The sequence below is a fragment of the Haliaeetus leucocephalus genome, unplaced genomic scaffold (genome assembly GCF_000737465.1).
Source record: "Haliaeetus leucocephalus isolate CR32 unplaced genomic scaffold, Haliaeetus_leucocephalus-4.0 Scaffold773, whole genome shotgun sequence".
In the NCBI taxonomy this organism is placed as follows: domain Eukaryota; kingdom Metazoa; phylum Chordata; class Aves; order Accipitriformes; family Accipitridae; genus Haliaeetus; species Haliaeetus leucocephalus.
The window spans coordinates 1,412,998-1,429,221 of NW_010973209.1; the positions used below are offsets into that span (position 1 = coordinate 1,412,998).

The following is a 16,224-nucleotide window of genomic DNA, read 5'->3' on the forward strand; positions in this document are numbered from 1 at the left end:
TCCCTAAGTCTCCTGAAAAATTTCACTCTTGGTCACTGTAGTGCTCTTGGCTGGGACACAGACATGTGTCCCCCATTAAATTTTGCAGTGCTGCTTGTTAGCTTGGAATGCTTTTCTGAAAAGTGATTATTGTGTATGAAACTTGTTACAGCTAGGTTAGAACACTACTAGCAAAATGCCCAAACACGGGCACTTTCAGCCTCTCTTCCCTATCCCAAGAGCACTATTTATAAGTACCCATATATACACACATGTGCACGTGTGTAGTGGCACCGTTTAGGGCTAACGACAGAGAAGAATTATTCTGTGTGTTTCTATCACACTAATGACACTGCTGTAGCTCAGCTTGTGCCGAGCTCCACCTTCAAAACAGAGCAGGATGCTTTGCTCCTCAGCTTTCTCAGAACACCCTGCACCAGCGTGCACACAGAGTTAGTGCAGAAGAGCAAATTCACTGCAAATTCAGGTCTCTGTGTGTACTAATGCCGCTACGCTGGCACAGTCCCATAGCAAATACTTCCCCACCCCACGCAATTCAAATGTAGGCAACACAGGTGTGCCTATTCCATACACTTTTCTTTCAGTACCTGAGAAACGTCAGCAGAAGCACATAAAGAGCTTTAAAAAGAGAGACAGACACCACAGTGATTCCCATTAATGTTCAGCATAAATTGATAAGATGGACGCTCAAGAAGTGCCAAGATGAATCACAAAAAGAACTGCTATGCTAACACCAGAAAAATGACCAAATGCAGGCATTAACTCTCAACTGAATTTGTCAATGCAATATGTCCCCACAAACGACAATTTCTTTCAACATATTAAAATACGATAACCTCTTATGTAATATTTTACAGAGTCACTATCCCCATATTAGCAGACAGGGAATCTGTGGTACAAAGTGGCAGATTTATCTGCCCAAAGCATTTTGATACCACCGTAGCAGAGGCAGTGAAAGAATTTCATACCAGATGTCTGGAGACATAACTGGGAACAGATCAAGAATCCCCATCTCCTGGCTGCCAGCAGCACGCCTTGATCAACAAAAACACTGGCCGGCATTCTCCCTCACATACTTCCTCTGTTTATATATACGGTGCGCCTGTGTGTCACTGTCCGCTCCCCCCACAACTGACAGGCATACGTACGCAGAGTCCAAGCATGCACGCTTGTGTCTCTAGGCTAATCAGCGTGCGGCTCTGCGCAAACTGTAGCGAGGATTATTTGCTTAACGGGCTCCTTTTTCTCGCCTCGATCCTCCTTTTCTTTTCTTAAAATTAGCTGGTCGCAGTACCACAGACAGCATCCTTTCGAGGACTGAGCTAGTGGACAAGTGGAAAAAAACCACATACGCTGCAGAAAAGTGTCATATCAAAATATTACGACGCTGTGTTGCCAAACATAATGCTATACCGTCTGCAAAAGGAGGTGGGGGGAGACAACGTGGCGTTTACCTGACAAGAGATCTGCACCAGGTAGACCAGTTCCTTGGATTCACAGCCGTTTCTTGTTACTTCATTCTGTTCCTCCGGGAGCGAAAGCTACACCAAGGGAGAGGGGAGGGGGTGGAGAAAAGAGGGAGAGAGAAAGACCAGGTCAGTGAGCAGGGATAAGCCAGGCATGTAATAATGCATGAAGCACAACATTCACATCAACTTGCTCCAAGACACGCTGAGTACCAGGGAATCAGGGAAGTGCTTGTCTGTCTGGAGTTGTCAGATAGAAAATATTCAGCATTCATGGCTTACACAGACCCTCAAATGCCATTGGATTTTGGCATCTCACCTGACAGTTTAAAAATAAAAATACGGTTCAAAAATAAAACAATCATAGGAAGGCAAACTGTACAAGCCAGGGATTAAACCTCTATCTTAGGAGTTTGCAAAATTAATTGTTCACTGAAAAGATCTCTATAAATATTCACGTATCAGATAACAGTGATATCCCCCCGCCCCCCAATTTTATTCATTTTTTATTTTATATGTTCAGGCAGACATTAGAGAATAAAACGTATCTCCTAATTTCAGTGTTGTCAAGCAATTTACCACAACAGAGAGCTTTATGGCACCATTCATCACATACAGAGTTCATTAAATACAACACCAGGATGTGGGTTTTTTCAGAGCAGTGAGGAGAGATTTAACTGTGTCATTCCTGTACACGTACCAAACGCCTTGACTAGGCCTACTACTAGTCCTGCTACTCCCACTAGTCTTGATATCCTATACTTAAAATGGCTTACATTTAATGATCTTCTCTGAAAACAGAAATTACTAAGTGATCATAAGCAAATTAAGACTGTTTGCAAGGCAAATGGAAAAAAGGATATGTCTTCCAAAAAGCTGTTTTATAAAAGACAGAGAGATCCTTATCCAGTGCAGAGCCCCAGGAAGAGAAAACCATGAAAGATTCCCTTAAAGGTGCACGGAACAGGGTGAGGTATCTCAGCCTCCCTGCACACACACAGCCATCGCTATCTTTACTCCTTAAATGATGGACATTAAATCGTATAGTGAAAGCACTGCTGTACTTGCCAGAAGAGTTATTTTGCTTTCTTTCTTAAGCAGAAATGATGTCAGCTTAAAAATAGAAAGCATTGAAGAAGAGTCCAGGACTTTTTACACAAAGGTCTTTTGGAACACCACCTTCTTCTCTCTTGGAAAACGTGTACATAAAAATTTAAGTCTGTTAAAAAATCATAAGTAGCTAAGACCGAAAAACCCCAACAACAAATGAATGCAGAAATAAACATAAGAGTGAGGAGAAAAATCACAAATTTCTGTACTTTCAGGAATGTAAGCAGGAGAAAATCAGAACCAGGTGATTAGAGGCACGTACCTCCTGAGAAAGAGGGAGATGTAAGGCAAAATTCACTTACATATAAATGACTACCTATACCCAGAGTGAGTTTAACTTTGCATTTTGCCAGTATCTCTCTCCTCTTTGTAAAGAAGTTGCAGAGCACACAAATTCAGCACTCTTCCTTCACCAGACCTAACTTCCTGAATACTAATTTCTGTTCTGATGGTTGTATAAAGGATTGCAAATAATGAAAAAGATTTTTGGACCAAGAAAGTCTTTGGATTTCCATAATTTATTATATTTTTACAACATTAAATGTATTTAGAGGAAGAGAGAGCATGCGTGCAAACGCTCACCGCTCCATCATGCTGGTTATGCAAATAAAACTTCCTCCTGCTTTGTGGCAGCCCTTTTTGGTGAGCAAATACAAATTTTCCATCAAAGGATTTGTATCGGAAAGCAAGTTTGCGCTTTCGGTCTTCACTGTTGCCTAACAGTGTAGAACACACTGTGCAAGTTCTTGAAGATGAAATCCACTCAGCGTCACCTCCATTTGGATACTATCTTTACTCCACCATAAATCACCTCTCTAGAAAAGCCATGAAATGTCTCCCTCGGCCACTGTTGCAGCTTCTCCTGTACCACCTTCTCAGCACACTCTCTTTTTCAGCTTCCAGACAGCCTCTTGTTCCACCTATAAATTCTCCCTTCAAAGTGAGCTTTCTTCTGTAAAGCTTTCCAGCCAGAACTTTTAAAGATTTTTACGCACGCTCACATCCTCATAAGGCTGGTGTGTAATACAGTCCCAGAGATAAATCTTTCTAACTGCTGCGGAGGATCTTTCACACGGTGCGCTTAATTCCACTAAAAAAACCCTGCATTCCAGAAAGGCAATTTTAAAGATGTGTAAGAGTGACTTTTCTATGTGTGTAACAGCTGCCATTAATGTGATTAAATACAACCATTATTTATTTCTGTATTGCACATCCCCCCCCCACACACTTTATCATCCTTCTTTGCTATCAAATTTCACATTTAAAGTGCTACTAAGTTTCAAAACTAACTAACAGTCAAAGAAAAACAAAATAACAAAGCATGCAGTAAAGGAAAGCTAATACATGGCTGGAGGTATCTTCCACGTCTGTCAGGTAACAAGGAGCTCCAGTTCAATTAAACGCGGGTTTCCTACTCATGGAGAAAAGTTCCATCCTTTAATCTTCCCTATGCTTATTTAGGGTACGTACGCCTATTCTATCAGCCCACAAAATTTCAAGCCTTGCCTTCCTTAAGCATATCCGTGCTAAAGGACATCGCAACAGGCTCCGTCCACCTGGAAAGCCAGCAGCCAGTCAATGCAATCACCGACATACAAATGCAGCAGCTCCCTAAACGTATTCAAGGCCTGATTCTGCGCAACACAACGCGGGGCAGAAAAAGGTACAGGTCAAGTTAAGACGAAGGTTGAATTGCACCACCTTTCCTCTTAGATGTACTGTAATTTACACCACTTTGGACTTATGTCAAGTCTATACAAGAACTCTCCAGAAACAGCAAGTGAATCACCTGTAGGCGTGAGGTCCATGTGTGTAGGATGAGTAAGTTACAGCAACCTTTTCATGTGAAAGAGCACACCTACCTGAGGATTAACCTACTGATTTATAGTCATCGACTTTACACCCATGTAGTTAGTTTCCACTTGGATGTTTCTGAATGTCTCCATTTAGGCAAACTCACTGTAGTGAGAAGTGACATTTTAAATCCATTGTATTGCCCTACACACATGCAACTGTTATTTCAGAGTAAAGTTGTAAAAGCTGACTGAACACTGTTCCTCTTCCCGCAGCCAGTCTCGTGCCTACTGAGAGACAGAGAGTAGAATTGTTTACACAGGAAAATCTATTGGTTTTATCCTGTACGCTAACTGTCCTGGCAGCAAAATACCCTGGAACATGAATATTCGCTTATGTTCCCTGTTCCCCACGCGGCATAATTTTTGTTTGGCTCTGTTGATAGACATTCACTAATGCTCTTCCAAAAATCGTGGATGTCATGATGTTTAAAAGCCTTTCCTCCTGCAACACCCCTTATAAACAATACCTCTGAGGAAGTACAGGTGCACCTGGGCTGGATTTGAAATCCAGGGAGCACAAAGCAAAGGCCTCTCTTGACCTTAGTGGACTCTGAACATGACCCACAGGCAGAATTTGGTTGACTCCAAATTGGGAAATTGATTTTCATAACCTAAAGAACAGACCAAAGACAGCAGGCTCTTGAGGATACCCCTGTAACAGTTTCAATGTGTATCATCTGAGATAGCTGAAATAATCTGTAAATAGCATTTATAGTAACTGATCAAAGCGTTAAACAGCATACTTTATACATATGGCTTGATGTATAATCTGAAATGTTCATTTTTCACATTCAAAATGGCTGTCAAACTTCGTGAACCTGATAAACAGCTATGATACATTAGGTTCTGTTAGGTTCATTTATTATTGGAATATGGACGCTTAGCTAGCACAAATAGATATGGCTGACTTCATAAATCAGGTTTAAGGTATCCTAAACTCTTCAGTGGTAGCATTTTATGATACACAAAGAAAGCGTTAAAGATGGTCCTATGAATGCATCAGACTTTAATAGGTGTATGGATAACACCGAGTGTTGTAAATGTTACGTCAAGGTACCATTAATAAATATCATGTAATAATAAACTGAATAGCAGCAAAGACTTCCAAGAGCAGGAGGCCAGCCAAAGAAGCAACCAGGATCTCACCGTATCAACAGTAACAGTTTCACCTTAGTATCCTGAAGGACAAAATGAAGTCACATGCTTTGCTCATACACAATTTTGCCAAAAAGAGCAGTGCTTGCTAGCCAAGACTTTATTGATCATATATACAAGCAGGACTAGCTTAAAAACGCTTCTACTTCATGTGGTCTTCCCCACTGTCTGAGAAAAAGCAGCTCATCTCTAGTAAGCTAGCAGATAAAGACAGTGATTACAGGAGTCTCCTACAGAGGATAATTTATTGGTTATTCCTCTTGTAGAGATAAACAGCAACAAAGCAAACAGGAGGGTAAGTTATGATACGGCACATTCAGAAGTCTTATCCAAAAGCTCAGTAGTTTTACAGGGTACAACGCTGTGCGTGTGCGTTTACCTTCCAGAACAGGGGTTAACACGAACAAAACAAACTCTCCCATCTCTCCTCTCCAAAGTGGCTTTGGAAGCTCCCTTCTGCTCTCCCTCCAAGAATAATCCTCGCACCAAACTCTGGCAGATCTGTGCTTGGAGCAAAGCAGCAGGCATTTTAAAGACTCATTTGTTTGTCTGGAGCTTCACAATTTCAAGGCTACTGTGAACCTGTCTGGAAGGCGCGTGGGACCTGCCACGTTCTCCGCAGAGAGATCCAAAAGGCAAGGGCTAGTGACTGCGGAGAGGGCTTTAATTAGAGCAGAGGCAGCTTCTAAGTGGCCCTGTTTTATGAGCATGTTTCACTTGTCAGCGTGACCACAGGCAGAAAAACAATTAAAATACAACTTTTGAGATTCGTGCAATCATTTTTTTGCTTTAAACCACAGAGTCACATTCTTGCGTGCTTCTCTTACAAACTACAAAAACTTTGAAAAATCATTTCAAGGAAAAGCACTCCATAAATCTGTTGCCAAGACTAGGATTGTTGGCTACTAAATTAAAGTGCCAAATCCTTACCAGGTAAGAGCTGGCTTGGCTTTGCAAGGTCAATGGGGCTGTGTCCGCTCCTCCTAGCTGTGCCTCTGACCCCCAGATGTCAAAGTAAGCTCATTTAGATAGCTTTGGCTTTGATTTCCTTGTTTCCCTTGTTTGCCAAGTGATGTTAACTCCATCATCCAGCTCTCCTGATGAAAGGATAATTTGTGAAAAGCTTGGGAAGCATAGATTTGATTCGTCTATGAAACTCATTTATTTCAACTTCTGCTTCATAAAGCCACGAACACATTGATCTCGCTCGCACACACGTATCTCAGCGAGTGAGTAACGCAGAGTGTTGGCGGACAGCCAGCACGCAGAACAGCACATACTTAAAGAAAAGGTTACAAGAGCTTTGGCAAAGCTATCCTATGTGTTTGATAACTAACACCATGAACTTGCCTTGCTTCCAGTGACATAATTCATTTTGCACAGTGTTGTTAGCTAAAGCTTAAAATCTTACCTGCAGCCAAAAAAAAATTTGAAAATTGAAAAAAAAAGAAAAGAACCAAACAGAAAATAATAGGAGGAAAAAAAAAACCAAAACCAAACAAACAACCAAATCCCCCTCCACAATGGAATTAGAGTTAAGGTTAGAATTTAATGTGGAAGGCATTAAATAATTAGATGATAATTAATTAGACAATGAAAACTGCAGGCTAGGAAAATACGCTTGATCCCTTCTCCCTTCAAATCTTCTCCCTAGCTGTTTCCAAATAGGAGGAGCAGAATCATTCCTCCCAAACTCCAAACCTGCCAGCATTACCTGTGCTTTAATTAAACTAGTCCACTGAGAAACCACCTCATGTCAGAGGTGTGGAGCCTACGCTGACCTGGAACACCCCCAAGGAAGACCACTCTAGAGAGCAGCAAAAGCCCGCAGAATAACTCTTACGACCTCTTGGGGGTCGATTTCAATATTCCACACAGCATCTCCCAAGTTCTTATCTAAATTCCCCTGAAAACGACGCACTGGTTGGGAGCCAGTAGGAAGCCAAAACATCTATAGCTTATGCATTACTGTATTTGCACTCTGGTGACTGGCTCCTGCAAAGAGTTTTAGTGACACTATTAGTACATAATCGAGACAATATTAAGCCGCAGGGAGCTATTACTAGCTTTTCCAGCGAAATGTAAGCACAATCACACATATCCATTACCAAGCCTGAGCTGTCAGATACATTTCGGGCTTCTCATACCAAGATGCTGACGGAAACATGCCTGTCCTTGACCCTGAACAGCAGGTGCATTTACCTGAACATATGGGCCTGCCTCTGATTTGGTTTGATCTGCATGCTCGGAGCGCAATACACGCGTTATCGCCATAAAACCTGCTGTGAAGCGACAAAGAAACTGCACCTACCTGTGCGCAACGTAAGGCAAATGCACGCTCTCGTCATGTGAAAAACGCATTTTGTGGCCAATCAAAGTAATTAAGTACCTAAAATGAATACAGCTGCTCTCTCTACGGATTAAGAGAAACGGCAATGCTTCGTAATATTAGAATCATGAGAAGTTTGCTATGAAGTATGAGCAAGGTAAGCCTCGTTAGCAGAGCCGCCCCTTTCACTTCATGCCACAACCGGGCCACCCGTGACCCCACGCAACCGCCTGGCAGCGCCTGGCACAGTGGCCCAGGCAGGACGAAGAGGTCACGGGAGATTCGAGCTCCCCAGCACGGAAGGGTGGGATGGGGCAGATGGCGATGAATCAGCCTCACGGGCGAGCATAAACTCCAACAGGTTTCATCTCAAACATAGCGCACATCTGTAGAAATCTCGAGGAGAGAAGAGATGGCAAGAATGCTGAAGAAGTGTCTTTTGCCAGGAGTTTTAAGTCAGTGGAAAGGCTGATGCTTTTCCTGGCAGAGGATGTGTCATTGTTCCAAGGAAACCTGGTAATCTTTTTACGTTTTTCCGAGATGGAATTTAAGGTTAACTCCCTGGCAAAAGCAGCCAGACACATGCAGCTGAAATATCTGCCGCTCAAACTCAGCCATAGCAAAAGCTCATTAAGTTTCCAAACCACTATTACATCTGATAATTTTTTCTGACAGTATTAGGAACAGACTTTTTTTTTTTTTTTTCTTTCTAAACCACCACACTTCTAATGTCTCCTTGATGTCTGTCCTCTCGTTAATTTACGATGTTTGTGCAATTTAGCAAATCAGACGAGGGAAAAACCACAGGACAAATGTCACCTTTATGCATCGCTCTGGAATGTATGTATTGGGTGAAAAGTATGTCTGATGGCCAAAAGCGAGAAACATGAGGCTAATTTTCCTGTGAAATATTGCTATGTTTTATTTTAAAAAAATCTGTAGGGCCCAAATATACTTGGGACAAATCCTGAAGAAATTAAAAGGCTTAACACTGATCAAACTCAGAGATGCAGACTCATTATAAGAAAAATCTTTTATTACCTCTCTCAGCTCCAGTCCCTAATAGACAATACTTTAACTATCTCCTAAATTACCCTGGTGATTTAAACACCCCTTCATCTTCATTTAGCTGTGTCCATTACTTACATCAGTTTGTCTTGTAAAGGGGCACCTTCAAGACCTGTTTTTTGATATATTTGAAGATATTATTTTATTATTTTGAAATCTTAAGTTGGCAAATCTTTTCAAACAGGGAAACGTTTTCTAACTAATTACTCTGACAGCACAAATGTATTTATCTGGCCTATTTTTCCTCTCTCCAGATTTATCTTGCTAAATGTACTAATTATACTCCCACACAGTTCCCCATCTTCTGCTTTCTCCTTTTCATACTGAACTGTGGCTTCAGAGCGGGAAAAGAACAGCCCTCAACAGAGTGGCTTCTTTACCCAAGCATAAATATCCTGCAGTAATGATGAAAGTAAAGACAAGAAAGACATGTTTAAAGAATATTTTTGTATCTGAAACCCCATTTCTTCACGGCTATTTGAAAGCAGCCCTTTGAAAACTCAAAAGCGGTACCCAAGAGTAGCAAAAAAAAAAAAATCAAACACAGCTCAACAAGACAAAAAAAAGAAAATGCATCTTCTGTAACGCCACGCAGATCACTACTCCAAGCTAACCACAGTGTGACAAAATCACTTGCTGCACGTCTGAACTGCACGGAGCACAGTATATTATACATTATCTCCAGACAATCAGTGAAACACTGCAGGCCTGCCGCACTCAACTGTAATCAGCGCCAGGGTGAAAGACATGCGAGGAAAGCTCTCCCAGGGCTGCCGAATTTTCATGTCACTTTCGTAAAGTGCATATGATACACCTGTGTAGAAGCATTGCATAGCTTAATTCTGGCCACATAAGTTTGCTAATATTGGCACTGAGGTTCACTGCGTAGTTCATCTTCGTATCTGTATGCTGAAATTAAACTCAAATACGCCTTTGCAAAAGGCAAAATGTTCCCATGAAGGTACCCTGGTTTTCCCCCATGGACCGAGCAGAGTACAACAGAAAACATCACGGGAACACGTAAGGAGGATACTAGCGATAGAGGTGACATTAAATGCTGGCTTAAATTCTCTTCCTAGCCGATGTAAGTTCACATGAAATCGCAGGTGTACTCAGAAGGCCAAATTTTATGCAAGTACAAGCACTAAGTAAATTTTAAAGGTTGTGGGATGTGTATTTTGCCTGTAGCTACCTTCAGAACTATTTTAAGCTTGCAAATCACGAGACAATTTTTTCCTATGGAAGCGTGTTTATTCAGCAGTCAGCATCCCTCCAACTGAGCTTCACCTTCAAGACTAATAAATCCTACCATCCTTTATAAATATGCACAGCTAAAGAAAAAGGGCAGATACTAACTCCACAGCAGGATCCTTGAGGTGCTTTAATCATACTGGATGCAATAATAGTGCCACATGTGCCTTACATGCACAAGATCAGGTCTCCTTTGGGTTACTTTGTTATTTTGTTTTTAATATAAGCCTCCAATGAGGTCATGCATGCGTGCTGCGCATCTTGGTACTTCTGAGACAGGCTGGAACAGCTGTGACACTCCTCGAGTTCCTTCGCAAATCAAAACTATTGTGGAGGATAACTTTAAAGACAGCGAAGAGTATGCTGGGCACACATGCTGACTAGAACATGTGAAAAACAGAGCTCCCGTGGTGCAACTGGCTGCTGCAACTTTTTAAGTACACATCCACCTGAACTCTCTCGCAGGGGCTGGCCATCGGCATCACTTTAAGAGAGCAGAAAAGAAGGGCATCTCAGGAGATTTAGTTACTCCTGGATTTGGCGTCTGATTTAGAGGTTGATTCCAGAACGTAATGCCGGACAAAGGTTACTAAAGCTGTTCCCACTGCTGCTCACAGGTTTTTGCTAGTGGCATGCCTTTAGAGCAGGCAACTGCCCTTGCCCAGGGAAAGCAGAGGAATACCCCCGACAGATGGTGGACAGAAAAATACAGGGCACCTACAGACAAGCAGTAGCCTGCTTCAGACGGAAATTCAACAACAGCTTTTAGCACTGACTAAAGTTATCGGCATAGGTCTGATGGGTGTTGATTTCCATTACATTACTCTAGCTGAGAACGATGATTTTGTTTTCTTGGTGATGAATACCACCTGGGGTTACAACATGTTGCTCACTAGGTGCTTGTGTATAAGCAGGTCCAGAAGCATTCCCTTGTCAGGAAGAATCTGCATAGGTGCAACAATACACCGTACTGGGGATGGGATGCTCATGTAACTACATGCCAGGAAAGACTCCACTGCAAATACAGCAGCTTCTGACCCAATGTTTTTAAGTCTGCCATACTGACTGGTACGGGACAGTTCCACTCTGTGTATTAAAGGTGGTAAATTAGACAAATGGTAAAAGATAAGGCATGTTGAGAAAGATTAATCAACTAAGCCAGCAATACAAAATAAACATGAAACCAGGCAAAACACTTGCCCAGTGCCACATTTCTGTTGCTCACTGCAAGAGGAGATGGAAGGCAATTCCTCATGACTTCTACCCTTTCCAATCTCACATACAGTTTCGGAGAGGTGGATCCTCCCCATGCCACGCTATCCATGCTAGCCTGCTATCGCAATGCTGCTCTCAGACACAATGCACAGTGGGATCTAGTTTGTGCCTCTCTGAAGATGAAATCAGGAGCAACCTTGACAGAATTTGACCCTTACTGCAGTCAGAAACGCGCAACTTGGAAAGATCTCACTTCGAATCCCTGATTCCAGGTTGAGCTGCCAACACAGGCAGCTTATGTATACGCTGCTGGAGTTTGTTTGTTTTAATTCTTAAGCCAAGTATATTTGATGCCTAAGCTTGTTGAGACATAAAAACTCAGAGAATTGTATCAGAGATACTTTTCCCAGATTTCCATGTATTAAGTTGCTAATGTTTTCTCATGTGGTCTCACCCTTTTATTTCCTCTAAATGTGTAAGAAGGTCAATCTTCATACGCAATGAAACATTCATAAAAACTTCTTAGATGCAGCCATTAGGGACTCCATTAGGCAAAAACAACTTCTTAGGGTCTGAAAACAGAATGTTTTCATGAAGTTAAAATATCTGATGTTATTAAAAACAAACTAACAAACACCCCCTCCACACGGCTGCATGCAGAGCAGGGCCTTGGGCACTCGATGATTGGCAAAGAGGACGTAACATCCTGGAACGCTCCATAAGCTGAATTTGCCACCTGTGGGTTTTCTGGTTGGAATTTAGTAGGTTTGCCTTTTGTCTTTAAAGCTCAGCATGAACTGACCGCTAAGAAACTTCCTCACTTCGTGCAATCCAGGCTATAGAAATAATGGCCGTAAGATAAATTAGACCCAAAACATCGTTAGTGAGAGAACTCTTTACATTAAAGCTGCTACGCTGAAAATTGCATTTCACCTTAGTTGGGTAAAACCTGGATTTTCTGGCTCCTTCATGAGAAGCAGAATCTATCTCACTTGTAATGAAGTTTGGGAAGACATGGGAGAAACACAGAACTACTACCAGATTTGCTTCACAGATTTCTTTCCTGCGTGGTTTTTTGCTTCTGTGATGACCTCAATTTCTTCCTTCTCATGGGGGAAACTAATTCCAGTCTCTGGGGTTTCAGAAGGCAACAATGAAACACAACACTACGCAGTGGCTCTCAAACAAATGTTTACCATGGGCAGGGGTGGCTGTACATTTGCCAGACATTAAAACAGGTAATAAGTTACACATGGTGACAACATGGAAAGTCCCTGCATTCAGTAACTGTGACCACAGTTGGGGAATCACTGCCAGAGCGCATCTCAGAGTACGCGTGGGTGCAAGCAATCGTGTTCCTTCTGCAAACTCATCCTCGAGAGAGCTTATTAGGCCATGCCCAACACCATGCTAACCAGGCTCCAGGGCTACAGCAGCCCTGAAGCACAGGACTAAACGTCCATGTACTCCGCTGCATAGACATGTGCTTCAGGGATTAAGAACTAGAAGATAAATGAACAGAACCTGTTACTGCCTCCACCTATTACTTCTGACCACCAAGAGACGTACCATGGGATAAAACACAAAGGAAAAAGACAGTTTTGCTAGCACACCTATGACGGAAATCAAAACCACAGCTATTTCAAAGCAAGCTTGTAGGGTTAGCCCAGCCTCAGAGACGTGAATGCATCTGGTTTCAGTAAATACAGAGCCTCTATTATGGCATGTTGTTGATTAAATGATCGTTTTGTTGTTCGGAGAAAACAGAGCATTCCACTTTGACAGGCACAGGAGGATGTGCGATGTCTTGCTCCACAGCCTCAGTATTTTCACAGAGCGTGCTGAAGCACTGACACTCCATCCAAGCATACCTGGTCAGCCTTGCTGGAGGAAAGCAATGATCAGTGCGCTGCCTATAGGCCCCGTGTTGCTTGCTGTACAGACATCAGGGCTCACAAGGAAAGGAAAGAAAGCAGTAAGCGTAGTGCAGGCAAAAGCAGATGAAAATAATCTTGAAGTACACAAGTTATATCTTTCAAATTCATTTCCGTAAAACAATATTGCATAAATGAAACATTTCCTTAACAAAAGCAATTGCAAGGATGTGTTAAATGACTAAGGGTATAGGTTCCCATTAATACTACACTGCTGACAAAATATAATTACAAACATTGCAGCAATCCTGGCACAGATACCTCCAGGTACAATATACCAGGCCCCAAGCAGAGGGGGTTGATTTGGTTTTGATGTGAAAGAGTTTGAACATATATTTAAGTGTCTTTATGGAAAGTGCCTTTCAGACTGCATCATGCAAACAGCATTTCTGGACCAGGCAGAGGATTTTGAACTGCTTGCTCTATTTCAAACTCCTGAGGTTTGACTCTTAGTAAGCTGCACAGTACTTGTCAGCAGTTTGTCCCCTAGATCTCCAAAGCATATCGAGTTGTTCCCTATGAATTCCTAGCTATTAAAGTGTGAAAGATAAAAATGAAGGAAAGAAAGAAAGAAAGAAAGAAAGAAAGAAAGAAAGAAAGAAACAGAAAACCCAGCTACTCACAGAAGTGTGTTGTAAGGAATCAGCATAAGAGAAAAGCCACAAGTCAAACAAATAGATTCCAAATAATTAATTTCAATCTCACAGCTGCTGAATTGTGTGCAAAAAGCGCTGCCATGCAAGCAGTGTAGTATTTGAGAGCAGCTAGTCCAAACAGTCCTCCTTACTCTACTCTGACTGCTCAAACACAAACACATAAATAAAACACAAAAAAGCTCTCCGCTTCTTTGACATACGCAAATATTAAGCTCAGATTTTTTGCGTAACACAGGTACTGTATCACCAGCTCTTACTTGTCACACTAACCAAAAACTCAAATTGAAAGGTGTCACTCAGCCTGACACAACTAACAGAGGGGAAAAAAAAGTATGTAAAGACATTCCCTTTATTCACATATGCAAATCTGGGTGCGAGGGATAAAAGGATTAGTGGGCCACATGAAAAGCAATGAGCAAAGATAGGCAGGAAATAGGAAGTGGTTTAAGTCCAACTCTGCTACACAAAAGACAAGGAGAGCTGAGCCAGCACAAAGGGAGAAGTTAGGACACATCCACATCCTAAAAGCTTACAGTGACTTACAATTTCCAAATGAAGGAGCAATGGTAATTCTCATAAATATTTTGCAGGGGTCTTGCAAATGCTCTGCACAGATCTGCACCGCTCATTGAGAGCTTGGAAGAGCACTAACCTGCCCGTGGCAGGAATTTCAGAGGTAGGCACGTGGACAAAGTCATTCCTAGAAAGCCCAGATGCTGATTTTGTCCGGTTAATAATTTACTGGCTATGAACGAAAAAATGCATGTAATCTTGTAAAACTTATCTGTCTACTGTATATTTTTCTATGGTTCCTGTCAGCATGGCATCTAAGATAAGTATTCTGTCCCTGCACCTGATTAAAGATTTACCCAAATCTGTGTTTCATATACATATATATCTGCATCAAAAAGAAACACGTAATAAAGGTTTATAAAATTATCCAGATAAAAGTTCAGAGTCAATATGCATTCTCTTTATCAATAGATATTACTTTATATTGCAAGGATTATTTTTAAAGAAAGATGCATGAAAGATCAAAGAAGAGGAAATAAATTATAGAATCTTCTCATTTCAAAAGGAAACTTTTGCTAAACCTACCCTCATAACAAAGGAAGTGTTCTAGGCATTATTAGCAACAGTTTGGAACACATCTAGCACCATCAAATGCAATACACTCCTTTTTTTACTGGCCTCTCATTTCTCTAATTAGTAGAAGGTGCACTAGAAGTTTGAAAACATGTACCTGAATAGCCATTAACTTCTGTTGAGGTAGGAAACCACTGCTGGGACGTTCCCCAGCCCCACTCCCAGTTAATTCCTTATACCTCATTCATATGGCTTTCAGACTGACTTCCTCAGTGCAAAAAATCTTCCAAAAGGCCACAGGTTAATCTCTGGAAGGAGAGCCACAGTTTGCATTATCCTGAGCTTTAAAATCTGTAATGTAAGACAATCTACACAAAAATGCAATAAACTCCCCCTTTTAAACTACATCTGATCATTCTGCAAAGAAAACATTGCCTGGTAAATTATAATCTGAATCATTCTTTATTGCCATATTAGCATTTGGTGCCATCCTTAAGGCGTTCTTCCAGCTGTTTTTATTTTAGCATTATTATTATTATTATATTGTGCCAGTAAACAAAAAGGATCTTATATCAAGTATAGAGGATCTCTGAAAGGCTGTGCACTACTTACCCCTGCTACAATGATCTATTCTTTCCATGGATGGGATCCCTAGCCAAGGCCTAACAGTTCCAGGTCTCTCCGTAGCTTCCCAGCAGCTAATTGAAAAAACCTTCTAGGCATCAGCGCCGAAATGCAAGAACTCCAGGCTAGCAAAATCAAATTAAACTCCCCACATTCAGTTCACTCACTCTCCTCTCTTCCTGGTGCCGCTGCTTCTTCAGATGAACGTGCCTATGAATAGCATTTAAGATCTGCCTCCATAGCCCTGTTAGCCGTTTCCACGCTGCCCATTTCATGCTCAATTTGCACTGTAGAGAAATCAGTGGTGTTCCTTTCTCTCTCTCTCTCTCTCTCATTGGAAAGGTCCCACAAGACAAGCCGTAGAGTTTAACAAGAGCCAAGAGAAACAGAGAGGGAGGGAATGCATGCAGGGATTGTGTTCAGGCGCGGCACAGAAGTCTGCTGCTACAGCTCAAAAGAAAAAAAAAAAAAAAA

General features: G+C 41.7%; 1 protein-coding gene across 1 annotated transcript in view; it reads right to left on the reverse strand.

The window, feature by feature from the left end:
* ARHGAP32 (Rho GTPase activating protein 32) overlaps positions 1 to 16,224 on the reverse strand; it is a 186,292-nt gene that overhangs the window by 95,412 nt on the left and 74,656 nt on the right. Inside the window, exon 5 of the mRNA XM_010581387.1 lies at positions 1,455 to 1,541. Within this exon, the coding sequence (XP_010579689.1) occupies positions 1,455 to 1,541 (87 nt within the window). The remainder of the gene's footprint in view (positions 1 to 1,454; positions 1,542 to 16,224) is intronic.